This window comes from Euleptes europaea, chromosome 7 (assembly GCF_029931775.1).
Source record: "Euleptes europaea isolate rEulEur1 chromosome 7, rEulEur1.hap1, whole genome shotgun sequence".
Taxonomy (NCBI): domain Eukaryota; kingdom Metazoa; phylum Chordata; class Lepidosauria; order Squamata; family Sphaerodactylidae; genus Euleptes; species Euleptes europaea.
In genome coordinates this window covers 80256105-80283385 of record NC_079318.1, presented here as the reverse complement: position 1 = coordinate 80283385, position 27281 = coordinate 80256105, and the positions used below count along the sequence as shown (strand labels likewise).

Below are 27281 nucleotides of genomic sequence, written 5' to 3'. Positions count from 1 at the left end.
CTGTGGCTTCACATGCAGGAGGCAGAGCTTGGACCAAGAACCCAGTTTGCCATGCCGGGCCTTCACCTGCCCCCTCAAAACCCTCCTTTTTCAGGAAGGCTTTGGGACAAACCCTTAGTCACCCTTACCTTCATCTGCTGAAGCTGGAGGGCGAGAGATTCAAAACAGATAAAAGGAAGTATTTCTAAGAATCTTTTCCTGAGAGTGATCTATACAGAAGAGATTGCAGCAGGATTCTGAGCCCGCCTGCTTAGGATGGCACTGTAGGTTCCCCACACCCAAGAAAGAGCAACTAAATCTTTGGCCAAAACCTGATGCTCGGGCTTCTTGGTGGGTGAGGGGCGGTCTCCTAGTCCTGGAGTGTGCAATTGGGGGAAGTCCAATTGATTTGCAGTGCAATCCTAACCAGAGTTACACCCTTCTAAATCCATTGAAGTTAGGGTTGCCAGGTCCCTCTTTGCACCGGCAGGAGGATTTTGGGGCACAGCCTGAAGAGGGCAGGGTTTAGGGAGGGGAGGGACTTCAATGCGATAGAGTCCAATTGCCAAAGCTGCCATTTTCTCCAGGTAAACTGATCTCTATCGACTGGAGATCAGTTGTAATAGCAGGAGATCTCCAGCTAGTACCTGGAGGTTGGCAACCCTAATTGAAGTGAATGGGCTTAGAAGGATGTAACTTTTTTTAGGATTGCACTTTTGGAGGAACAGAGGAGTGAAGCTTCAAGTTCTTCTTCTGATTCCTTCTGTAGCGGAGTATTGATTCAATACCAGATTGGGAACCAGGGAAGGGTATGAGCTTTATCAGGGGCCAGAGACCAGCAGCAAAGTTAGGAGGACATCTGCTCTGCCTTGAATTGGTGTGCAGAAGAAAGAATTTGGGGAGGTGCCGTTTATCATGCGGGATTGCACATCCCCTCGTCAAGGAACATGAATCTCACTGCCCTCCTTTTTTAACTGGTTCATCGAATCATAGAGTTGGAAGGGACCACCAGGGTCATCTAATCCAACCCCCTGCACAACGCAGGAAATTCCAAACTACCTCCCCCCCACACCCCTAGTGACCCATACTTCATGCCCAGATGGCCAAGATGCCCTCCCTCTCATGATCTGCCTACGGTCATACAATCAGCATTGCTGACAGATGGCCACCTAGCCACTTCTTAAAAACCTCCCTAAGACGGTAGGGTTGCCAACTGACCAGGGGAGGCACCCTGGGCTGTTTTTGTGTCTTTAAATGTAGCTTGGTCAGAGCAGGGAAATCACGAGTAGATGGAAGACCTACTTAGAGTGGATATCAATGGAAGGAAGAAAAGACATTCGGTGGAAGATACAGACTTTGTGCCCGTGGCTGGGGTTAAGAGACTAAAAATTATAAGGAGAAGGAGTGGGGCTAGGGAGGGGGAGGGGAGGGATGGAAGGGAATGAGAAAAGTACGTTATACAAACAATGTATGTAGAATAAGAAATAAATATTGAAACTTGTATAAAAAGAAACAATAAAAAAATAAATGTAGCTTGGTCCACAGGAATCAGCTCTCTTGTCATGGCAAGGAGATCTGTAGGATCACTCATTAATGTCTTCGGATCCTAGCCCTGTTGAAGGCACATAGGAGCAGAGACAGGTTTGGAAAAAATAGGCTTCTCTCGCTTTAGATATTAAGGCAGTGAAATGACTCATAAACTCACAAACCTGAGAAACCCTTTTTACTGATGGCAGATGTTGCAACGAAGTCCCCCCGCCCCTTATCCAGGGTCGAGCATGCAGTGTGCACCCTCCTTACCTTAATAATGGCTCCCAGCACGCTTTGATCCGCTGCAGAGAAAAGGAAGCTTCCCTGACCTTTGTCGGGTTTCCTTTGTATTTTCCCGCCAATCGGATACGTCACAGGCTGCGGGGAAAAAAAATACATACGCCTCAGCACCAGCAGAGGGCGCTAAAACCCCTTAGATGGCATTTCAGAGAACAGGTGACTATGAGCTTTTTTTGCCGGAACAGGCTGGAGCCCAAATCCAGTTTTTGGGCCTCCCAAACAGGGCTTTAGGTCTCCTCCTCCTCCTCGCGCTGGTCGGATTTGATAGTGGATTTATTTATTTTAGATCTTTTTTGGTTAAGGAAAAAAAAATGCATTTGCCTTTGGCTGAATTACAGATTAGCAGGAGAAGAGGCAAAAATTATGCAATGAAGTAATGCGCCCCAGCAGGGATGAAGGCAGCCTAAGAAGGCAGGTAAGAGATCAATGAAATATTTTACAGCTCAGCTTCTTACAAAAAATACATTCATGATATACATTTATAACCCTACCGGAAAATATTTTTGTTAGTCTTTAAGGACTCTTGCCATTTATAACCTTGTTAGGTTGCCAATAGGGTTGCCAACCTCCAGGTACTAGCGGGAGATCTCCCGCTATTACGACTCATCTCCAGCCAATAGAGATCAGTTCCCCTGAGAGAAAAGGGCCACTTTGGCAATTGGACTCTATGGCATTGAAGTCCCTCCCCTCCCCAAATCCCGCCCTCCTCAAGCTCCACCCCAAAAACCTCCCACCTGTGTCGAAGAGGGACCTGGCAACCCTAGTTGCCAACCTCCAGGGGGTAACTATAATAAATGGCAGCACGTGGCTTCAAAGATAATATAATGTGAAATATACCAACTGGAAAAGAAAACAATATTATAGAATATAATCTGTTTTTTGGAAAATCCAATTTTTTTGGATTTCCCAAAAAATAGAATTATTATATTCTATAATATTGTTTTCTTTTCCAGTTGGCATATTTCACATTATATTATCTTTGAAGCCACGTGCTGCCGTTTATTATAGTTTCTACTATTTCCAGCATAGGTATTTTCTTCTTCCAGTCCACCAACCTCCAGGGGGTGGCTGGAGAGCTCCCTGAATTCTGACTGATCTCCAGGCTGCAGAGATCAGCTCCCCTGGAGAAAATGGATGCTTTGGGAAGGTGGACTCTGTGGCATTATACCTTGCTAAGGCCCTTCCCTCCTCAAACTCCAACCTCCCCAGGCTCTGCCCTCAAAACCTCCAGGAATTTCCTGACCTGGAGCTGGCAACCCAGTGGAAACCCTAAGCAGTTTATAGCATTGTTCTCCCCCTCCTTCATTTTACCATCACAGCGACAACTGTCTTCAACAGCAGCCACCCCACAGGAACCAATGTGGGACAGCGGTTAGTTTCAGATTATTTTCTGGGAGACCCAGGTTCGAATCCCCACTCTGCTGTGTAAGGTCACTGGGAGACTTTGGGCCCGTCATGCACTCTCAGCCTAATTTACCTCACAGGGTTATTGTGAAGATACATTTTATTTCATTTGTTTAAGATGTTTTTATGCCACTTTCCCACCCAATCAGGCAGCAAACATAAAAACATTAAAACACTTAAACCATTAAAAATAACATTAAAAAATATATAATAATTCAATAAAAACACATAAACAACACCAGAGCGGGGGAGGAGGGCCAATAACTGTTGTGGCAGGCACACCAAATGAAACAAAAAATATGGAGAAGAGGTTGGTGATGTAAATTGCTTTGGGTCCCGATCGTGGAGAACAGCAGAGTATAAATGTAAAAAATTAACAATATAGCTGAAGACAGGGGACAGATAGGGCTACCAATAAGTTGGGAAATTCCTGGAGATATGGGGGGGTGGGGTGGGCAGGTTTTGAGGAGGGGAGAGAGATAAGTGTGGTATAATGCTATAGAGTCCACCCTCCAAAACAGCCATTTTCTCCAGGGGAACTGATCTCTGTTATCTGGAGATCAGCTGGAATTCCAGCTTCTCCACATCCGATTAGGATGTTGACACCTGTAGGTCCAGATAAAAGACAGATGGGTGGGTGGGAAGGAGAGACAGAAGCAAGGAAAGTTGAGAATATGGGGGCTTCCAGGAGGAGAGGAAAAAGAAAAAAAGTGTGAGGAAGAGAATACAAGGGAAAGTGACGTGTGTCCTCCCCGCCACACACAACTCCTTGTGGGTTCCCACCATGCAACTCAGCCTAGCCCAGCTTGGCTGGTACCACACAACTGGGCCCAACCCAACAATTGGCACCAGGATACTTGGGCAAAGTTTTCCTGGGAGAGGCTGTCAGGGGGGAGATAGGAGGGAAAGCTGAAGATGGGGGGCAGAGAAAGGTAGGTTGGGTGGTGGATGGGAAGGAGAGAAGAAAGCAAGGAAGAGAGGCTGTGGGGGCTGCCAGGAAAGGGAAAGAGTAAATAGTGGGGGAGGGTTGGATGAGATGCCCCCCACAAGTCCTCTCAGGTCCTCCATTTGTCATTAATATATCTAATTCTCAACGTGGCCAAATCTGTGAAAAATCCAGAAATTGGAGCCATGAATAGGCAAAATAGGTCATTCTACAAAAATGAAAAAGTCCCAGGTTTGCTGAAAAATCTGAAATCTAAAAAAGAAAAGAAAATTGGGGCATTAAAACCTCCCCAAATAGTAGAAGCAGCACCTGTAATTTTAAGAAATGGGTGCCCTCGGTGGCAGTTGCTAGGCAATCACAATAGTACTGCCAGCCTTCAAGCCTTGGTTTCTGTCAGCAAAAGGCAGGGAAGGAAGTAGAGCCCTTTCCAGGGCTGTTCTGGGCTTTGAGGGAAAGCTCATTGGGGCCAGATCTGGCAGCAACCACTGGGTGACTTGTTACAACCCTATTTGCATGACTCACCCAGGTAGGGCTGCTTGCTACTGTTCAACAGCAGCCATCCCAGCAGCCAGTGGGGTATAGTGTTGGTTTGTGGGTTGGTAGGAAAGAAGGAAGCAAGGAAAAGTGAGGTTACGGGGGGCAGCCAGGGGGAGGGAAAGAGGCAATAATGTGGGAAAGGAGGATGCAGGGGAAAATGAGGTGACTTTGTAGGTTCCAATACGGCATAGTGGTTAAAATGTTGTACTTGGCCTGAGGAGACCCAAAGTGAAATCCTCCACTCAGCTATAAAGCTCACTGGATGACCGTGAGCTCATTCTGCGTTAGCTTAACCTACCACACAGGATTGTTGTGAGGATTAAAAGGGAGGAAGGGAGAAGCACATATCCCATCCTGAGCTTCTTGGAAGAAAGGCAAGATAAAAAAATGTGCTAGATAGGTGTCACGTGCATATTTAGTATTCTTTAATTATATAGAACAATTTGGGACCCTCATACCTATGGGACTGCCCCTTCTGTTACAACTCCTGCGCGCTGTTCGATCATCTTCTAGGGGCCTCTTGCAGGTGCCTGGCCCCAGGGTGGCTCGGTTAGCTGTCACCAGGAGAACGGCCTTCTCAGTTGTGGCCCTTACACTGTTGAATGCACTCTCAGATGACATCCGTGCCCTGCTGGACTTGTTTTGTTTCCGCAGGGCTGCAAGGCCGAATTGTTTAGGTTGGCCTTTGGAGTGTTGTCCACAAGTTTGGGTTGTTTTATTAGTGGGATGGCGTGAGCTACATGTTTTAATAGTTTAATGTTAATATTTTATATTTGTTAGCTGTTTTATGTTGTTTTTTAACTCATTTGTACTATTTTAATGTTGTAAGTTGCCACGAGACCCTTTGGATGAGCAGTGACTTAAAAAATGAATGAATGAATGAATGAATGAATGAATAAGTAAATAAATAAAAAACATAGGCCAAACAATCAGGGATCTCATCAGAGCTGGACAAGAACTCAGCCTGAGACCCAGTACTTGAACTAGGTGAGAGTAGGCAGCTTCATCTGTTCAGTGCCCTCCACTGCCGTTTCGAAGCTCCTCTCTGTTGATGTGGCAGAGTGGAGGCCACTGTATGAGAAACGCATGGGGGCTGTGTGTCTCAGTGGCAGACGTGCTTTACCTGCAGTGAGTCCCAGGGACAGCATCTCCAGGTGAAGGGTTTCAGGCAGCAGGTCTTGGAAAAGACCTGTATTGTTCCCTGCCTAAGACTACTTTTTTTAACCAAGTTCGGATTCAGGGTGATTTACATCTGTTAAAATACAGCGTCTCATCTCAAATAAATATCATTAAAATCAATAATGTATCTTGATAATTAAACAACTAAACCAAAGAGTCCAAGGGGGCCTGTAAAATTGGTACTGGCGGTGTCTTAGCCAGGTGGAAAGGCGGCGATTGACTAATGCAACAAATGCCAAAAATAGGCAGGTGGCACAGTGGGTACAGGGAGGCCGATCATGGTGGAACCATTGCGGTCCTCAATCACGGGCCTGGCGGAACACCTCTGTCTCACAAGCTCTGCGTAACTGAGCTAAGTCCCGCAGGGCCTGGGTCTCAGCTGACAGAGAGTTCCAAAAAGCCCTGGTCCTGGTTGAGAACAGCTGGATATCTCTCGGGCTGGGGATCTCCAGTAGGTTGTTATTTGATGAGCGTAATGCTCTTTGAGGGGTGTATCGGGACAAAAGTCCTGGACCATTTAGGGCTCTGAAGGTCAGTACCAGAACCTTGAACTTGGTCCGGTACTTTGGAGAGCTGCTGCTTTTGCGAGTACAGAATGCTGAGCTTTACAGGCTAAAGGCCTGACTCAGTATTTAGACCTTGCTTTTCTCCCCAAGGAAGACCCAAAGCGACTTACACTGTCATCCTCCTGTCCTCCGTTTTATCCTCACTACAGGCCTGTGAGGTAGGATAGACTGAGAGAGAGTGAATGGCCCAAGGTCACCCAGTGAATTTCCGTGCAAGACTGGGGGTTCAAATTTGGGTCTCCCAGCCCCTAGTTTGACCCTTTTACCACTACATCACACTGTCAGCTTCATCTGTTCATCCAGCTCTCCTTGTGCACATGAAAATGGATAAATAATCATCTGGATTTTTTCCATACCAGTTTGGCCCATTATTTCTCATCTTACCCCAGTGACAAGGAGACCAGCTGCACCCCATATTTCTAAAGGTTCTGACCAAGTCCACCCCACCTCCAAATCCTTTGGTCTTTCTTCGTACATCATGTTCTCTAGACCTGTTTAATTGCTTTTCTCTGCTCTTCTTCAGCCTCTTTCCACTTGCTTTCTCTGCATGTGTATATTTTAAGTAATCAAAGATCACACCAGTGCTGAGTGAAAGCGGAGAGAATGGCACCTCTGTCTTAGTCTCAACCCCCCATCTCATGGTTGTTTTTCCCTTACTATAGCACTACTCTGCAAAGCTGTTTTTGAAACTCCCCTGTTTGGGTAATGGCCAGTGGCGTGGCGTGGTGGGGTGCGTAGAGCGAGATTCTGATTAATATAAACGTCCAACCCACAGTTAGAGTAAGAATGCAGGAATAGAGTAGAGTAGAGTATAGAATAGAATAGAATAGAATAGAATAGAATAGAATAGAATAATAGAGTTGGAAGGGACCACCAGGGACATCTAGTCCAACCCCCTGCACAATGCAGGAAATTCACAACTACCTCCCCCCCACACCCCCAGCAACCCCTACTCCATGCCCAGAAGATGGCCAAGATCCCCTCCCTCTCATGAACTTACCACCTCTCAAGGAAGCCTGTTCCACTGAGGAACTGCTCTGTTAGAAAATCCTTCCTAATGTCTAGACAGAAACTCTTGATTTAATTTCAACCCACTGGTTCTGGTCCAACCTTCTGGGGCAACCGAAAACAACTCGGCACCGTCCTCTATATGACAGACCTTTGAAGTATTGTGTTGTTGTGTTGCTAAGAATTAGAACTGGGAAATCCCAAGAATGAGAACTGGGAAATCCCAGGTTCAGATTTCACCCAAGTCAAAAAACTCTGTATGGCGTTAGGCTAGCCATGGTTCTCTGAGGCTGCATCTGCAACACGGGGGATAATAGTTTTTATAAAGATCAGGTTATGTGAACTGGAACAAATCATCCCGCATCTTTGTAACTTCCTTTGTCCATATTCCGTATCCTTGTTTTCCATTGTGGCCTCTCTCATCACTTGTTCCCCCACAGTCTGATTCTGGGTTGTAAACTCTGTGGGGCAGGAGCTTTTGTTTATGTTTTCATGTAAGCAGCCCATGGATTGATGAAGGCTCTGCCCCGGAAAGAAAGAGCCCAACAAAGTGATTTCTTCTGTCCTTCTTGCTGCTTCACAGTCAACTTGACAAGGTGCACAATCCCCCCTCCCCCAAGTAAAGTTTTTACTTTTTGGCTGTTTAGAAGACTATAGAGGGGAACCACATAGTATAAGCATTATCTGTTCTTAATTTATATGTACTACATTTTTATCATTCCCTTCTTTTAAGGAATTCTCCCCTTTGCTCATTCCGTCTGACATTGATCCTGCAAAGTAGTTTAGGCTAACAGAGAATGACTGGGCCAGGACCAACCAATGAGGGTGGGGATTTGAACCCCAGTCTCCCCGCTCCCAATCTGATGCTCTAACCACTACACAATCTTGCTCTCCTAACGTAGCAAGTGTGTCAACCTGTCTGTACACTTTAATCCATGTATCTGCCGTAGTCACAGCAAAATATACAGTTGTGTATTTTGCATGCATGGTGGTGACCATAACTGCAGTTTTCCCCTATACAGATATTATCTCCATGTAGTCACATATATCACAAGAAGAAATTTCTGCTGGACCCACAAACACAATTTGCTTTTGGTTGTTGTTAAGTATAAGAGACGCTACTGTGCAGAGCCTTACGCTAATAATCCATATGAAATACTGTCTTATTTTTCTTTTAATTCCCCCAATGCTTTGAGATATCAATAATACACGTTATGCTTTGTTTGTACTGTTGCTTAAAAAAGCCACTTTTTCCCCTTGTTTTTTTTTAATTTTCACTTTTATTCAAAAATATTCACATTCAGACCCAACATAGGTCAAGAATTTGCAGCACAAAGACCCCATACGTAGTACACAGAGCTCCAGTAATATACAGCTACAAATGTGCTTACATTTCTGTCTTCTTTTTTATAAAAGCAAATCCAGTCTTCTTTTTTTTACAATTGTACATTATTATTATTATTTTACAATATCCCACATTCTGACAATGTGAGAACTCATTAAAAAAATTCAGAGGATTCAATCCTGATACTTGATCGTAGATAATTCTACAGAGAGTGATAGAACCACTCCAGACACAGGGAAGTGGCACACAGGTTTCAGACGTTTTGCTCTTGAACAAGGAAGGGAGAAAAAAGAGAAGCGCAGATCTCCATTATCTGACCCATAAATTTGCATTCAGAACAAATGCTGGGACAGAATCCTGGAGAATTTCACATGCTCTCTTACAGAACCATTTCTTTTAAAAAAATTATATATCTAGATAGCAATCAGTATTTATATATATATATATAAACATTTCTGTTCCGTACCATCATCTGGACCAGTATATCTCCCCAACTCATGGCTGCTGTTCATTGCAGCATGGCTGGGGAGGACATTTGGGGTTCTAAAAAAATCATTCCAACTAGCTCACACTGGGATCCTGCAGAAACAGGAAATACTTTGTTTTGACCAGAGTGGGTGAAATCATGTTATGAGCAAAATATATCTGTATATTCTGCTGAAAGCTAGTAAGAAATATCTGGGGAAGTTGGAGCTGGCAGAGAGATATCGAAGCCTAAATTTTCAGTTAAAGGGGCACCGTTCCCAATTCAAATCTATCACAACCCACAAGGATTCCTGTGGATCTCTTTGTCTGGCCTACACAGCAGCATAATCCCATTGGTCCTGATGCTGTGGCTCAGAGTAGAATCTGTTATGATGGTCCAACAGAGGGGACTTCAGGAACGCACCATTCGCCCTTGCTGATTTGCAGCTGGAAGGCCGGTAGGATGGGGTTCCACTCTGGGTATTGCTCCCTTGATCCTTAGCAAAGGCTACTCATTCATTTGGTAACAATTGTCACAGGCAATCTCTCTGCCAGGTCTGACATTCATCCCAGCGGAAAAAAATGGATACAATGGGTGTGAACACAGATGATCATGGAACTAGAAATGGGTTCATCTCCCAGAGCGGCTCTGAGAAATTAAAAAAAGGTCACCAAAAGGAAACGAATAATAACCACCACCCCGTCAGAACTTGGGTGAGTTAAAGCTTAAATGGTTCAGATTTCTTTGGGAACAGAAGAAAAGCAGAGGATAGCAGCAAGAAAAAAAGAAAGCAGCGGCGCATCGCCAGCCATTGGCCCTTACTATTGTAGGTTCTAGTACCACCTACACATTCTGTTGTCTGGGCGGGGGATTGGATGGGAGAAGATGAATCGTTCCCGAATCATGCGCAAAATGGCTGCCCGGGTGCTTTGCTCCAACTGTGCGTTGAATGCCCTTGGAAGCAGCCAAGGCGCAAGGGCCCCCGCCTCAGACTTCTTAGTAAATTACATACAAGGTTACTCACTACGAGTGAATACAATAACATGTGTAAGTCCCCTTACAATGGTCCTTTCCTTAGCTCTGATCAGCTTCGATGTCTCAGAATCAAGATAACATTTTTTTTGTTTTTGTTATTTAAAAAAGAAACAACAAAAAAAGTCCTTCCCCAAAAAACCCCATCTCAAGACGCCGGGTTGACATCCTCTTGGTTCACCATTAGAGTGAATTCCAGGGGGTTTGGCAGAAGAAAATCCTTGGGTTATGACAATATGCCATACTCGGAGAAGTAAGTCACGGACTTATTTCAAAACGAAGGGTCACTTTTGCTTCCATCTGTAGAAGGAGACACAAAGCAAGGAGATGGTAGGTTAGTAATCTGACCATGTTTTCAAATTCACTTTAACACTCATAAAAGGCTAGACTTTTGTTGTCTATCGTTGTGTGGTCAGTTGCAGAAGGACTTAAATGCTTGCAGCATAGACCATTTCTCCCCACCTTCCCTTTGCTTTATATGACAAGTCCAAAATTTTAAAACTGCGCTGTCAGCCCTTTCCCTCCTACCAAGCCCAGTTCTGATGCTTACCTTCATGAAAGCCTTCTTGCATATGGCTCTGGAGTTGATACAACTCATCTAACCCATCACAGGGAGAGTTTGAGGCACGTGTCTCAAAGGCTGTTTCATAGGAGGCCAGTTCTTCCAAAAAGCATCGCTCTTCTGGAGGCAGGTCCATGCTGGGCGAGGGAGCCAAGGCTCCTTGGCTACTATCTTCGTTGTCCAAGCTCACTGGACTACTGACATTCCCACCGCAGAACTGGTGGTGAGGGCACCTCATACCTGTGCCACCTTTCTCGAACAGAGAGGCAGACAGGTCTTGGAGAAGGGTCTCAAGAGCATCCTCTTCCAGGAGATCTTCCTCTGGACAGGTCAACAAGGAGAAGTCAACACTCCTCCAATGCTTTGGAAGCTGGAAGTCCAGGCATGCTTCAGGGGTGGTGGCCACTGCAGAGAAGTCAACAGCGACCTGGGTGTTCTTGGCCAGCTCTCTGGATGGGATGGAGCTGAAAGCTTCGGCCAGGCTGCTGATCTGCTGGGCCAATAGTTTGATCTCATTCTTCTCTTTTTCAGAATATCTGAAGAAAGTCTGTTTGATGGGCGAGGCTTCCGGAGTCAGGATCCCCTCAGGCACCATGGGCACGTCGATATAGAGGGGACCTCTGATCTCAGGCAAGGTCATGACGGTACAGTCCCCATTACCAGGGCTGTCCGGGGTAGGCGGTAACTTCTCATAGAGAGCACTGCATTGTTCCTGGGTATAGAACAGCTCAGAGGAGGTGGTGGTGGCGGTGGTGGTAGTGGTGGCGGCGGCAGACGGAGCAGGGGCAGTCACTGGAGGCAAAGTCCCTGGGGCGGAGCTCGGGGTGTAAGACTCCTGGGTTGCGAAGAGGAAGGCAGAGCCCTGGTGGGGTGTATAAGGAGGGGTGCAGACAAAGTCTTTGGAGGAGCCACCAGAGTTGTCCCTCCTTGAAGTCTGGTTGTAGCCCGTTGGTACAATCACATAGCTGAACTCTGGGCCTTTGCCAAGAAGGCTGAGCGTGGATCCGGGGGCCTCCTCCATGGAGGAGATATTTCCGGGCTCCATCATCTCCTGGGGCAGGCCGGCAGAGGTTGTCTCTGTGAACCCTGAAGGGCAATCTGTGCCCCCCACGGCACTGAAATCAAATGATGGTACAGTGACGCTGCTGGTTGGGGTGCTTGCCATGGGTGTGAAGACTTGGTCAGGGCTGGAGAGCTGTCCTGGAGACAGAAGACCTTCCAGGAAAGGTGGTGTGCTTCCAAGGACATAGGCCACTTGGGTTTCTTCTGTGGTCAGCTGCTGCTTGAGGCACCAGGCTTCAGAATCACTGCAAGAGTAAAGAATGGGGAACTTAGTTCAGCATTCTGGGAGACCCTCAGCAAAACATAGGCTGTTGCTCCTGCTCACTAGCTTACCCCCCCCCCCCCATTCTTTCCCTAATCCCAGGCTTTGATTTGTAAACTCCTTGCAGGCAGGGAAGTGACTTTTTTTTGCATAGTAAACTTTGTAAAGCTCCAACGGTCTGTAAAACTCCTACTATCAATCCTCCCTGCCTTGTTTTCCAGAACGCTCTTGCTGCCCATTCATTTTTAATTATTTCTTTTTAAAAAAATTTTGCTTATGAATTCAGGGGCGAAAACCCCTAGATTAAAATGAAATAAGGTGGGGAATCGGATGCATCTCTGGCTGCATGGAGAGACACCCCACAATATCTCTTTTCAGACTCCACAGTAAGTGGTTTGTTCCCGTTGCTGTCTCTTGCTTTTCCAGACCTTCCAGTCTTATTGGCGATTCTGGAGGCTGCGAGCACCTGTTTCTCCATGTGGCCAGAACAACTGCATAGCAGATTTGTAAGCGGCCACTTGTCTGAGGTGTCTGGGCCTGTGATAAAGTTTGTCCCTCCCATGCAGCAGCGGCCCTACAGAAGGCGAGTGGAGGTGGCCATGCTGAGGGCAGTGCAGAAGAGGGACAGTTTTGGCCATGCAGCACAACCCAGTCTCATGGACTTCTAGTGCTCAACGCATCTTCAGACGTTGTACCTTCGCAGTTCTTGGCAATTTCTGCCTCATCCCTTAACTTTTCCCTAAGCTTCTTCCCCCCACCCCACAAGAGCCCTTCCCCCAATTAACCTGTCACCAAACAAAAGGGAAGGAGGACTCTAATTGCAAGGATCGAGGAAAAGCCTTGACAAGTCTACCTGTTGCTAAGCTTATCAAGAACCATAATTTGTCTCCATGCCCTCCTGCCCCGGTCAAAAAGAGGTTCTCTATCTCCTACCTTATGATATAGCTGTGGCAAGTGATAGGGACTTCTGTATTCTCCAAGCGGAGCAGCGAGTAGATCCATATCCAGTTCAGGCCATCTTTAGTTTGGAGCCGGAGGACCATTTCAACTTGGGTTTCGTTTGTGTCGCCCACTGGAGAAAGAAGCACACAAGGAGACATTTAGACCATCGGCCTCACTGAAAGATGCAGCTGAGTTGCTGTTTCCTGGGACACAGCAAATGGAGGGGGGTGGGATAGAACAGCGGGGATACTCACACAGTCGGTAATGCTGGGCTGAAGCATGACTGAGATCTTCCGGGTGGACCAGGCTGTACCACGACTTGCATAAAAGCTCGTTTTTCTCATAGCCCAAGTGGAAAATTACACTAGAAAACCAGCAAGATCAAAAAGAGGTCAGTGCTGGCCAGTCAACAGTTCACTGTCTGCTAACTTGGCTAATATCAGGCTGCCCTTCATGCTGCACCCTGGGGTGCCCCCACTTCCTGCCAGCCCCCCCTCCCCCAGGCCCTCACATCCGCAGAGCCCCTTCTCACCTTTCTGATATGTCCACAATGGCCAGATCTTTTGTGTGGCGACTCTCAAACGAGGACAGGAAGAGTGAATTCTGACAGGTTCTGGGCTTGGGGTCCAGAGGGGTGCAAAAGGCAGTGAAGACCGGGTTAGTGGACCAGTAGGAACCAGCTGGGGGCTGGTGGAACCTCCCTCGGATAAGGACTAGCTTGTTTCCTGCACTTTGCCGCCGGATAGTCTTGGAAGTGTTAAAATGGCAATGGAAGAGTCGACCTGGAATGCAATAAGCGTTGGAAAGGTCAGGAAAGAGAGCCATGGAAATATCAGCTGCTTAGTACATTCACACTGCTAACACATTTTCTAACAGAAAGCACAGAAGGTTCTGCTCTGCTGGGGTTTGGCTTTTTGCAAGCCGTTAGCTTTTTAACATGAGAAGCATTTCGGTGCTCAAATGTTTGTTTTTTTAAAAAAAGAGAAATTTGGGGACTCAAACCTTGTGACCTAGAAGCTTTTTCCCCCAAACCCCAGTGTGCAGAAGCTGACTTTGGTGGCTCGGAGGTGAAGGAAGGCTGTCTTGCTTCTATAGTTACTTCACATTAGCCAGGACTGAGACAAGGCATTGTGGGGGGGGAGTGCTGGGACTGCCTTGGCAAGTCTTTGCTTGAATTAGGCTCAGCTGGATATGTTTGTGTTCTCATGCCTGCTGGTCAACGTTTACATCAACTGTCTCTCTGGTTTGGATTCCTTCCTCTGCCACAATTCGTCAGTCCCTTACATTTTAATAATACAAGCCCAAGTTACTGAAAGAACTTACCGGTATCTATTGGAGAGGGCAGGGCCAGCTGGTTCCTCATCACAAAGTGATCCGTTGGATCAATAATGTCATAGATGCTGTCCCCTTGGGCAACCAAGTCCACCTGTGGTAAAAGAAGAAGGACGTCAGGTGAGATTGAGAAATAAACACTCTTACATCAAGCACTGTGGTACCACAGTTGCTAGTATCAAAAAGAAACAACATCCAGCAGACGTTGATAGGCAGATAGATAACTGGTACTATTATATTAAGTAAAGATAACTAGTATTACTAAATTAAGTAAAAATTATCAAAAGCTCTAGATTAAGTACTCATGCTGTATATCTAGTTTAATGACTACCAGTGCCTGAAGCACTTTCAAGTTGTTGCATAACTAGGTGTGTATCCAAAGGGTAACTCCATCCCTCCACTTTACTGGAGAGACTGAACAGTCTCTCTCTCTTTCTCAACCCCTGAGCTGGTCAAATACTTACCACAGAGTGTCCCAGGTGCTCGGCAACATTTTCTGACACATAGATGAGTTTGCCCTCTCCGGTGAACGCCAGAAGGAAGCCCGGAAGCGACTGCATGAAATCGTCCAAGTCCTGGGAGGAAAGCAATCCCTCCAAGCCTTCTGAAGTTGTACCTGTTGATAAAGAAAAGGAGAGAAATCAGCAATGGGTTGTTGTTGTTTTTTAGAATCATGCCTCATGCTAGAATGCCCAGCACAATAGAATAGTGTGGCTGAGAATCAGCAGAAAATTATATTTCAGCACCGGGGACAGCAACTGTCACGGACTACCTTTAGCTGGTCGTTTCAGCACCCGAGACAGCAGACTCTTCCACTGTCCCGGTTAGGTCTATTGCTCTTTCAGCACCATGGAGAGACCTGTTGGCTCCCTCCATCCCAAAGACACTTCGTTCCTTTGGACTCTACCTCCCAACTTCAGGCTTTAACTGGTGTTCCCCCACCTCTGGCGACTCTTTCCCCCTCAAGCCTTGTCCCCTATCAGCCAGTTAGTTTACCTTTGGAGAAAAAGATGGATTTCCGAGTGTAGATGCACGCCAAAGACATGATGTGCAGGTACGACAGCCGGAGTTTATCCCCTTCAGCTATGGGCAACAGGTCCTTAAGATTCCTGATTTCCGCATTGATTTGGTCTCGCCGTGCCTTGGAGGCTCCCTTCGTCGACCGATACATCTCGGCTCACGAGGATCCGCGTGGCTGGCGCTCCGGCTCCCTCGGTCTCTGTCTCTCTGTCTCCCAGATGTCTGCCCGTGGATCTGGTTGAGAACCACAGCCTGCCTCCCATCTTTTATAGGCTGTCGGGAGTGTGGGCACTGGCATGTTAAGGAAAGTGGGGCGGGAAGATTTGTTCAGATCAATGGAGGGACACGGCTGTGGAGCCGCTCCCCCCTCCCTTCTTTGGGCTTGGGGGAACCCAACGTCACTGGCTCCTGAATGACGTGGTGAGAATGGGGGGGGGAGCGGAGGAGGCAGCCAAAGAAACACTGCACCGAATTAGGAGATAAACCAGACAGAGGAGACTGTCGGAGTCACAGCTCCTAGCCTGCCTCTTTTTCTCTCTTCCCTTTACTCCAGACCCAGATATCAGCTTTTGCTCACTGATGTCTCTCTCTTCTCTCTTTCCCCTCCCCACAAAAAAATGTTTGCTTTCTGAACTCCTTCATGAGCATTCATCAGTTCTAGTTTTTTAGTCTTCCCTCCCTTCTCTCCTTTCTCTTCCTTTTTTTTGTTTCCTTGCACAAAACTGTTTACCTGTTATACTGAATCCTTCCTCACAAAATCGTTTTTCTTTTTTTCCTCCCTTCACTTCCTTCTGCCTCTTCCTTTTCACCAAAAAAAATATTTATTTCTCAAGCCTCTCCACCACTTCTCCAAAACAGAAAACCAGGGCCGGGGTAATGGTGGCAGGGGGGAGAGAGAGAAATGCCAATACTGATGGGTTGTTGTACAAAAAGTAGCTGTGAACTGCAGTTTCAAAAGGTGTGTTTATCTTATACTCTTGCCTGGCTCTCTCCTGTCTTTTTTGTATATGGTGTTTATTTCTCTAACCATAGTCTCTTTGTAATGTTGTAACAAAATGTACCGATGCGGCTTCTTAAAAATACAAATGTTTGATCTGTGAAAAACATCCAAACCTGTTTTCTTTTGCCTTGCCTCCCCCAACCCTGGCTTTTTATGTTTGCCTTACATATTCTTACTGTCCCCCCCTTCTTTTTAATACAGGCCAAGCACACCCTTATATAGGATTTCTCTCCAGGAATTCTGACTTCTGACACACAGCAATCTGTAGAGGGTGAGTTCCCTTTTTTTTGTCATCCCCCCCGCCTTTCTTCAATAAATAAATTTTAAAAATGATCTTAAGTAACACTTTTTCTATATGGAGCCAAAAATAGATATTGGGAAGAAAAGAAAAGAAAATGTGCCTTTTTTTGGCTCTATTGTTGCCAGAGCAACTGAATGAAGAGTGACAGCTCTCTGTCTCCTGTTTTTTAGCTGTTCTTTTTTTTTCTTCCACAGGGGTAACCTAAATTAGGTAGCTGGCTTTTGCATAATCTCTCGCTCCATATAAGGAAAGGAAGTCGAGATGGTAGGAGGAGAATAACCCTTTGTGGCCTGGATGCTTCTGCACCTGTCTGAGGCTCTGCCAAAGGATGCATCTGGCAGGAGGTTCTTCTTTAGGGGAAAGGTTTTAAGCTGCAGAAAGAAAACAAATTTGACCAGATCTAAGTTGATGCTATATTTGTTTTTCTTTCCATCTTCTTTTATTTGCTGCGTTGTATTTCTTTTTATTTTTTAAAGGCAATACTGAACGGCTCCAGTGGTGGTGGTGGGGCACTAGTTCCAAAGTGGAGAATTTTCATCACTGTTATGCAATGGTAGCTTTCTGCAATGCAGAAAGCTCTGTTTATGCAACCAAGTTGTCTTGTGATAATGAACCTCTGAAAAGTTCCCTCAAACTCTGGTTTTATTTATATGCTGAAGGGATGATGTATGTGTATGTATGAGAATGTATGTATAATCAGAGGACGAACTTATCTGGGGGGGTGAGATGCAGTTAACCTGGGAGTAGCTCTCTTCTCTCCCATCCTCAGATAAGTGAGCACACTGGCAATAGATCCCCTCTACTTTGCAGTGCTGGATGGAGGGTAGAATTTCTTAGAAAGACACAGTGACCTGTGAATGACCCAGGAAAATCAACAAGATTGACCCTACTTTATTCCTTAACTGTAAAGAAAGGGGGTTATTGGTGCTGAATTCTTGTAGGAATCTAGATAGCATTAACTGTTCTGACCTGTACTGCTCCAAAGCTCTTAGGGCTAGATGCCAAAAAGTAGGATCTGCATTCCTGTGAGAGCACCAGTAAGGCCTGTCCTTCTCATGAGGAGATGGCACTGTCTGTGGAGGAAAGACCCATTAGTGCTGCTCGTCACGATCAGTAGGATCACAGGCGTTTGCAGTGGCTTCAGGGTTTTTTGCTGTCCCAGGCAGACAGGCGAATACATCACAGGCGTTTCCCCAGAACCTCTTGCAATGGCAGTTCTGGGGCACACCCTTGAGGAAGCCAGTGTGGCTGAAAATGGCACAAGAATTGGGATTTACCAACTTTTTCTTGGCATGTCTGCCTAGTCTGACCAAGATGTGGTGATGACTGTGAAATGAATGGCCTTTTTAAAAGATGGGGATATTGCCTGGATTGAAATTCAGAATATTCAGGGAAGGGGCTGTGGCTCAGTGGTAGAGACTCTGCTTGGCATGCAGAAGGTCCCAGATTCAATCCCCGGCATCTCCAGTTAAAGGGATTAGGCAAGTAGGTGATGTGAAAGTCCCTGGAGAGCCGCTGCTGGTCTGAGTAGACAGTACTGACTTTGATGGACCAAGGGTCTGATTCAGTAGAAGGCAGCTTCATGTGTTCAATATCAGGTGCCAGGATGAACAGTTTGGGGGTGGGAGTCTTCATGTCCTACTTGTGAAGTTCTAGAGGCATCTGTCTGACCACTGGATTAGAAGGCAGTTCTTATGTTTCAATGGGAAAAGGAGGAGTGGGGAGAAAGGAAATGAATCCATCTTGTTTCATTGTTTTCCTTCTAGTAACACAATGCCATAAATAAGCAGCAGGACACACACCCCACCTCCATTTGAGATTTTTTTCTGCCATTAGGAAGTCCCATCCTGCTTTCTCAAGGAACATATTCCGTTCCAGGTCACCCCTGCCAGGTGCCCACCCTGTATGGCACTGAGCTCTGCTGTTGAGTGGGCAGGACCAGAAATAGCAAAGAGGGTCTGTGGAGCAGGGGAGTGGGTAGAAACAGAGCGCTGAGTGCTGTATAAGGAACAACTGTGGACTTTTGTCAAGACAGGCCATCTGCTCCCGCAAAAAAAAGCAGTGAGTCTCCATCCGCACATACCGTAAGGGACATAGGTTTTAAAAGGCACATTTAATGAAGATTGATTTGCGGTGAGGGAGGTGGCAGAAACACACATTTTAATCATTTTGTTTTGTATATTCTGCATTCACATCCTGTCTGAGCCCCTGAGTCTGACACTCTGGTCTGTTCTGCAGGAAGAACAGATAGGATGGTGGGCGGGGGAGGCACGGGCCTTTGAACTAGTCTAAGTAAGCATCACAAATCATCCTTTGGCTAAACACCCTCTATTTTGTCACATACTTCCTCCATGGAACTTTTGGCAGCCTACACAGTTCACCCCTCCTCCAGTGTAACCTCTCGAAAGCCTTGCTCAAGAGAGAGTGACTGGCCCCAGGGCACCAGTGAGCCAAGGCTGCCAACTCTTCACCTAGCTGCCTCTTTAATATCAGTTTGATCTGTGAGCAATTGTCAGGCTGTGTTGTTTAACTTCACGCCGTGCAAAGCTTCAGCTGCCCATTTCCACACCTTGAAGAAGAATGCACTGTCGAATCGCAGTTGACTCTTGGTGACTCTTGGTGAACTGTAGGTGTTCTAGGCAAGAGAGGAAGAGAGGTGGTTGGCCATTGCCTTCCTCCGCATAGCAACCCCAGCCTTCCTTGGTGATCTCCCATCCATGTTCTGACTATGGCCGACCTTACTTGTCTTCTGAGCCCCAGATGAGCTCAAGCCACACTGGGCTATTTGGACTGCTTGAGCTTCTGTTAAAGGGGTAGGACATTTTTCCTCCTGGCTGGTCAGCAACTTTACAGTGAGGAAGAAGAAGAAGAGGAAGAAGGAGAAGAAGAAGAGTTGGTTTTTATATGCAGATTTTCTCTACAACCTAAGGGAGAATCAAACTGGCTTACTATCACCTTCCCTTCCCCTCCCCACAACAGACACCCTGTGAGTGGGGCTGAGAGAGCTCTAAGAGAGCTGTGACTAGCCCAAGGTCACCCAGCTGGCTTCATGTGTAGGAGTGGGGAAACCAATCCAGTTCACCAGATTAGCCTCCGCCGCTCCTGTGGAGGAGTGGGGAATCAAACCCGGTTCTCCAGATTAGAGTCAACCGCTCCAAACCACCGCTCTTAACCACATTGCTCTACACCACACTGGCTCTAGAAACTGCCAGAGGGAGCTTTGGCTCTTGAAAGCGTATAACCCCAGAATCTTGTTGGTCTCTAAGGTGCTACTGGACTCAAATCTAAGGGCCGGAGGAGAGAATTTCATACCACACCAAGATGTGGGAGCATAAAATAATACTGACAAAAAGAAATTTGAGCTAGGTAGAATTTCTAGCTGTGGGGTGGGGGTGGGGTGTCAAAAACCCAAAACATTTAACAGCAACTTGATCTGCGTGCCAGTCCAAGCTGTTGCTAAAGACATGGCAGCAGCGGGCTAAAGAAAAACTGGCACGATTCCAGCAAGGAATTGGGTGCTGTAGATAGGCCTGAAATTATGTGTCCTTTCAGAAACATGGGAATCCTGAGCAAATCTATCAAGCAGGGTTGCCAACTATGGCTTGGGAAATTCCTGGAGAATGTGGGGGCACTGCCTGGGGAGGACAGAGTTTGGGGAGGAGAGGCAGCTTTGCAGGGATATGCTGCCATAGAGTCTGCCTTCTGAAGCTGCTTTTTCCTACAGGGAAAATGATCTCTGGAGTCTGAAGATCCATTGTAATTCCAGGAGAACTCCAGGCCCTACCTGGAGGTTGGCATCCCTGTGTTCAAGGTCTGGAGCTTCAGCCGGCAGCCCAGAATTCAAATAGATGACAGAATCCAACCAGCATCAAGATCTGATAAGGTAAAGTAAGCCAGTCTCTGTCACCTGGATATATTATGGATGCTACTACTGGCACAACCAATTTGGTGTCATTACACTGCATTAAATAATTCCCAGTGTGATTTGCAATATCTACATTGGGGTAAATTGCTCAAGAGTTAAGTAGGCTCTAATGTTGCATCTCTTTCTATTTGTAGAGCAGAAGACCTGTCTCTCTCTTAAGTATGAACTGAAAAGCATTGGGCCCCTGTCTGGCTTCGCCACCTACCACAGTATTCCAGCAATGGGCACCGTTAAGCTTGATAAGCACCTGAATAGGTGAAGCAAAAACTGGCATGCAGGCAAAGTGGGGCTTCAGTTTTGTGCATAGTTCCCCCCAAACAAGCAGATTCAGTTCTTAATACTTTTACTTACATTTGCTTAGGACGGTGGCCAAATGCTAAACAAAAGGAAAGGATGCTGCACCCATAGTAGGGGAAAACGCAACAGGCAAAGCCAGATAGATTCCATATAAATGCAATCAATAATTCCCCGTGCTCTTCACTTCATATTTGGAGACAGACACAATTCTTCTCTACCAACAGACCAAGATGCAGCTTTGGCTCCTATTTGACTCTTGAGCAATTTATCCCGATGGAGATACTGTGAATCACTCTGAAAATTATTTAATGCAGTATAATGACACCAAATTGGTTGCGCTGGTAGTGGTGTTCGTAATGCATACAGGTGACAGCGACTTGTTTTCTTTGCCTTAAGAATCTGATCTCTCTCTTTCTCGAAAGCACAGAGTTCGTGCTCTGAGTCTGAGCAAAGAGCTTCCCAACTCTTGAATGGGTACAAACTCTACAAAGTACTGAAGCCCCACCCATCCTGGTTGCCAGTTGCTGCTTCACCAGTGCAGGGGATAATGCTGTTTGGACTCTGAGCTTCCAGCTGAAGCTCCATCTCTTGGAAGCCCTCCTCAGAGATCCAGCATGGTGTGGTGGTTAAGAGCAGTGGTTTGGAGTGGTGGACTCTGATCTGGAGATCCGGGTTTGATTCCCCACTCCTCTACAGGAGTGGCGAAGGCTAATCTGGTGAACTGGATTTGTTTCCCCACTCCTCCACATGAAGCCAGCTGGGTGACCTTGGGCTAACCACACTCTCTCAGCCCCACCTACCTCACAGGGTGCCTGTTGTGGGGAGGGGAAGGGAAGGTGATTGTAAGCCGGTTTGATTTTTCCTTAAGTGGTAGAGAAAGGCCGCATATAAAACCCAACTCTTCTTTTTCTTCTTCAATCTTTCCAATTTCTAAAACAACGTGCACTTTCAGGCCTGTTTTCCCAGGCTTCAGGCCTAGTTACTCAGACCATATTGGGAGGAAAACCTTACAACTGACATGATTCTGACAGCAGCTTGGGCCTACCATTACATTCTGCAGGGCAATTGTGCATGGCATGTAACTTCAAGTCTGTTGGGTAACTTCAAGTCTCTAGACAAAGCTTTTAGTCACCTTAGTAGGCTTATGCATTGGAGTCAGCCAACAGCATGGGTACCGTGACTAGCCAGGGCAGACAAGATGAGTAAATGGACAAAGCTCAGACCCAGGCTGCGGTGATGATGACAAGAGATGTAGGCTTGCTGCAGCGCTGCCAACACTGCAGGGAATCCTTGACTCAACTTTGCCATCCTCCAGGGCAGCAGCCCATTGGGAATCTTCCCAGTCGGTCAAAGGGCCAGACAGTTCCTGCCTGGGCCTGGCCTAACCAGACGAGGCAAACTTCTGGGCTTCTTGAAATTTTGCTTGGCAGCACTGAGTGGGAACAGGAGAGTCCCGATCAAGGACTTTGTGGTTCTAGTCCCAGTAGCTCCCTCTCAGCTTTAATCTCCCCAGGGCCTAATGCAGTAGCAGCCAACTTTCTTGGCAAGTGGGGCCACCACTTGAGAGCCAGCGTGGTGTAGTGGTTAAGAACGGTGGACTGTAATTTGGAGAACCAGGTTTGATTCCCCACTCCTCTACAAGAGTGGCAGACTCTAGTCTGGAGAACCAGGTTGGTTTCCCCACTTTTACACATGACGCTTTCTGGGTGACCTAGGGCCAGTTACAGTTCTCTCCAAATTCTTCCTACCCCACCTACCTCACAAGGTGTCTGTTGAGGGGAGGGGAAGGGAAGGCTTTGAGATTCTTTTAAAAGGTAGCAAAAATCAGGGTATAAAAACCAACTCTTCTTCTTCAAAGAATGAATGAGTGGGACTGTGTTGTGTTTTACAGGAGGCCTATGCAGCCCAACATATGGGTGGAGGAAATGGGGGAGGAGAGGTGGAGCTTACTAGTTTAGGGGGGAAAGACAGCTAATGGGGGAACCATGTTAGAGGTTTAAGCAGTTGTGCATAGGGTGGTTAAACTGGATAGAGGGAACTTTTTTTGGTTCTCTTCCAAAGTACTAGAACTCAGGGACATCCAATGAAGTTGATGGGCACCATATGCAGGTCAGACAGAAAGTACTTCACACAATGCTTAATTGACTTGTGGGACACACTGTCACATAATATACTAGCTTAGATGGCTTTGAAAGGAAGTTAGACAGATCCTTGGAGCTGTCTACGGACAGCTATTAGCCATGATGGCTAAATGGGACTTCCATATTTAGAGCCAGTATACCTCTGGCTGCCAGTTCACCAAGCAGGGAAGTTTCTCAAAAACTGGCTCCCACCCCACCAGTCCTTTTAAGCTGCAAGTATATATATATGAGAATGAGGGTAGTAAAAGATATTGTGGGCAGATAATTTTTTGGGACTTGCTTGCAAGACTTTGTAGGGTCTTAAAAGGGACAGGTCCCTACTCCAAGAACTTTGCATATCAGTAGCAGGGTTGCCTATACTTTTCAGAAGAAGTTCTTCAGAAGAATTTAGGGGAGGGGCTGTGGCTCAGAGGTAGAGCATCTGCTTGGCATGCAGAAGGTCCCAGGTTCAATCCCCGGCATCTCCAGTTAAAGGGACTAGGCAAGTAGGTGATGAGAAAGACCTCTTCCTGAGACCCTGGAGAGCCATGGAGAGGGGCCGTGGCTCAGTGGCAGGGCATCTGCTTGGCATGCAGAAGGTCCCAGGTTCAATCCCTGGCATCTCCAGTTAAAGAGACTAGGCAAGTAGGTGATGTGAAAGACCCCTGCCTGAGTCTCTGGAGAGCCGCTGCCGGTCTGAGTAGACAATACTGACTAGGATGGACCAACGTTCTGATTTCAGTATAAGGCAGCTTCATGTGTTCATGTATGTATGAGTAGCAACAATGGGAAACTTGGGTCCTCCTGCCCTGCTTGTGCATATTATGATTGGCATCTGAGTGGCCACTGTAAGAAAAATGAAGCTGGACTAGATGGACCATTGGTTGAGGTTTCTTATTAACATAGTTCAGTAAGATCTTTCACCTTCCACCTTGGTCACATGGCTAGATGTTAAACCAGGCACCAAGAGCTTGTCCTGCCGAGAATCCCAGAGGATGGTGCCACATGTCCCTGTGTGCGGCGCTGTCTCAGAGCTGCACTGTTGCAGTCTCTGGTGCGCAAGGCACACACCAGCAGTCGCCACAAAGCTTCTTTTGTCAGGTCATAAGGGCAGTAGCACCAGCCCTCAGTAGCCCAGCATACCTAGCAGCCAACTTGTTCATTGGGACCCATCGTGGCCTTGAGCGTCAGCCAGGAGCATGCCCTTAACTCTTCCAACCATGTGCCAGCCTCAAGCAAACCTTGGCCAGAGGCCTGTTCCAAAGGACCTTCCTACCTTCAGACCATTCTTCCTCTGGAGCAGGGTTCCTCAGTGTGGTGCCTGTAGGTGCCATGGTGGCCTCCACTACTTTCTATGGCACCTATTGAGCTTTTCAGAAAGTGAACATATGAACCTGCCTTATACTGAATCAGACCCATGGTCCATCAAAGTCAGTATTGTCTACTCAGACTGGCAGTGGCTCTCCAGGGTCTCAGGCTGAGCTCACATCACCTACTGCCTGGTCCTTTCAACTAGAGATGCCGGGGATTGAACCTGGGACCTTCTGCATGCCTAACAGATGTTCTACCACTGAGCCACAGTGGGTGGGGCCATTGTAAGGCAGAGCTTGTGACTGGCTGCCCTCATTCAGATGAAAGGGTTTTCCATAGCTGCAATAGCAGGTGCAGCCGTTGTAGGATCAGGAGGTCTTGTAAGTCCCTAGGGCTTTCCTTAGCCAGCATGTGGTTCCATTCCCCCTTCAGGCCTGACCAGCTGTGGCCATGAGCTTCTTTTGGTAAGCAGAGAGGGAGCTGTGTTCTAGTCTTAGAGTCCAGGGATCTGGGCTGTCACATGAACACTTCTGACTAGATAAGTGTTCAGAAGCAGAAGCCTACCCTCTCCATCTCCAGGCTTGCTGTCGTCCTAGGAGCTGGACTGTGCTTCCAACCAAAGTACAGATAATACTAACCTTGACAGACCAATGACCAAACTCTGAATGAGGCAACTTCATGTGCTCAGTGTGGTTTCCATGCGATTCGCAGAGTGAGGAGGGAGGGATTGTGTTTGGCTCTGCCTCCTGTGGCACCCATTTTAGATTTAGCTCCTCCTACAGTGGCCTTACCCCATCAAAAAATCCCCCAAAGCCTGCAGGCTCAAAAAGGTTGGGGACCCCTGCTTTGGAGGTTCGCCAGCCTCCAGATATGAACACTATTAGCCCATTTGCAAGACCTTAAAAAAAAATTGGAAAGCCCTGGGCGACAGACCAAAGCTGTTAAGAATTGGAGTTTTTAATCACCAGTCATTTGTTTTTAATTAGTATTTCTATTAACTGTATACGCTTGTGATTCCTCAGCATTGCCTTTAGAACGGGGCACATGTAGAATTTTGACCAGAGAAGTCAATTCTGTATTATTGACTGAAATGTCAGAAAGAAGGGGAGCGCTGGTAGTCAATGGCGGCTGCCTGCTAACCCAATAGAAGTGCAAGGACTCAAGCTTGTCTGGAGCAAAAAGCCCCACCCTTTAAACCCTGCTCTGCATTTTTTCGGGGGAGGGGAAGACTTACACTCTGTGCATGATCAGAGGCGTGATTCTTTATTACTTAACATGTTGCAGAGTTTATCCTGGGTTGAACTCCGAACAGGTTGTGGGGCTAAGCCTTGGCTGAAATGAAGACCTGTTAAGCCTATCCTTTTTTAAAAAAAAAACAATCTGCTCTGTAGTTTGAAGTGTGCATGTGTGTTTAAGTATGGCGGGGGGGGGAGTCCTAGCGAAGAGGAGGGTCTGTCTAAAAGAGCGGCAGACAGGAGGGCTGATGTGCTTCCAGATTACCCTAAATTTGAGTGAATCAGAAAGCAAATGTGATAGTGATTCATTGCCCTTCGAGCACCCTCTGTGGATTTGGGGAAGGAAAGGGCAGAAGGGCTTGTGGGGGGATTGGGTTGATGACTGCAGAACTACTCATAATGGCAAAGCTTCCAAAAGCCTTCCCCCCCCCCCCCGCCTCAGGTCTAGAAACCTGCTTGGGCATCTTTCCCTTCACCTCTTCCCTGCTAATTTGGGTTCTGAATCAAGAAGCTAAAAACAGCAACCCGGTGGCTAAATATAGCCGGCCTGGAGTGCGCACGATGGAGCTCCTTTGCTTTGCAATTCAGCTTCTGTAATGCACAGTCCCTTTGCTGCAGAGTGTGGGGGCGGCCAACAGCGTCGCTCATAGCTGAACACTGCAGTGGGGAGAGGGAAGAGAGCGAAAGCAGAGGAGGGCTCATTGAGGCTGTATTTTTACCCCAATAAGGGATTTTTTTAATACATATATATTTAATACATATATATATATATATATATATATATATATATATATATATATATATATATATATATATATATATATATTTGGTGTAAGAAACTGTTTGTATCAAAAGTGACAGACATACCAATACCCTGCCTCTCGTGAAAGGGATGAGATGTGTTCTGACCCGTGTGGAGTAAAAGAAGAGCACATTCTGCTCTACCATACGCCAGCATAGCAGCATATGTGCTGGGTGGTACTGCAAAGCATAGCATTGCAGTAGCACCCAAAAGACCCCCGTCAGTCAGAGGGGCCTCACGCATCAATGCATTCTGCCATATCTCTCGGTTCTAATATCCTGCTGCCGTTTGTTCACTTAGGCCCCGCCTCAATGGGTGTGGCTTGGAGCAAATGAATGAGAGGGAGAGTACATTCTTATTCTTACCTGTCTTCACCCATAATACTAGAACGCGGGGTCATCTGCTGAAGCTGGAGGGTGAGAGATTCAAAACTGATAAAAGGAAATAATTTCTTTAGTTAAATTGTGGAACTCACTGCCCCAGGATGTGGTGATGTCTGCCAACTTAGAAGGCTTTAAGAGGGGAGTGGACATGTCCATGGAAGAGAGAAGTATTCATGGCTACTAGTAAAAATGGATACTAGTCATGATGCATACCTATTTTCTCCACGATCAGAGGAAAACACAGGCAGGATGGTGCTGCTGCAGTTGTCTTGTTTGTGGGCTTCCTAGAGGCACCTGGTTGGCCACTCTGTGAACAGTGTGCTGGACTTGGCGGGCCTTGGTCTGATCCAGCATGGCTTTTCTTATGTTCTTAAGAGGGGCAGAGCTCTAGCCCCCTTGGGGACCTTTCCCCAACACTTCCCCAGGTGGGGTGAG

At 46.7% G+C, this 27281-nt stretch overlaps 2 protein-coding genes across 2 annotated transcripts in view; both read right to left on the bottom strand.

The window, feature by feature from the left end:
* SLC29A2 (solute carrier family 29 member 2) overlaps window positions 1-5317 on the bottom strand; it is a 41924-nt gene extending 36607 nt beyond the window's left edge. Inside the window, exons 1-3 of the mRNA XM_056853430.1 lie at window positions 5291-5317; window positions 1780-1887; window positions 129-143 (exon numbers count right to left, since the gene is read on the bottom strand). Coding sequence (XP_056709408.1) covers window positions 129-143; window positions 1780-1887; window positions 5291-5317 — 150 coding nt within the window. The remainder of the gene's footprint in view (window positions 1-128; window positions 144-1779; window positions 1888-5290) is intronic.
* A 5158-nt stretch (window positions 5318-10475) lies between these two features.
* Window positions 10476-15693, bottom strand: NPAS4 (neuronal PAS domain protein 4). The gene is made up of 8 exons (XM_056852921.1): window positions 15449-15693; window positions 14917-15068; window positions 14444-14546; window positions 13653-13902; window positions 13375-13484; window positions 13112-13250; window positions 10843-12161; window positions 10476-10592 (listed from the first exon to the last, which is right to left on the bottom strand). Exons 1-8 carry the CDS (start codon window positions 15621-15623, stop codon window positions 10564-10566), a joined length of 2277 nt encoding a protein of 758 aa, XP_056708899.1. The 5' UTR covers window positions 15624-15693; the 3' UTR covers window positions 10476-10563.
* Window positions 15694-27281: the final 11588 nt, after the last annotated feature.

What these genes read in the sequence shown, in the direction of transcription:
- NPAS4 (XM_056852921.1), bottom strand. Translation starts at nt 15,623, where the DNA reads ATGTATCGGTCGACGAAGGGAGCCTCCAAGGCACGGCGAGACCAAATC. An exon ending in ATCCATCTTTTTCTCCAAAG is followed by an intron (nt 15,069 to 15,448) that starts GTAAACTAACTG and finishes CTTTATCAACAG; the next exon opens with GTACAACTTCAGAAGGCTTG. An exon ending in GCCCTCTCCAATAGATACCG is followed by an intron (nt 13,903 to 14,443) that starts GTAAGTTCTTTC and finishes ATTGCATTCCAG; the next exon opens with GTCGACTCTTCCATTGCCAT.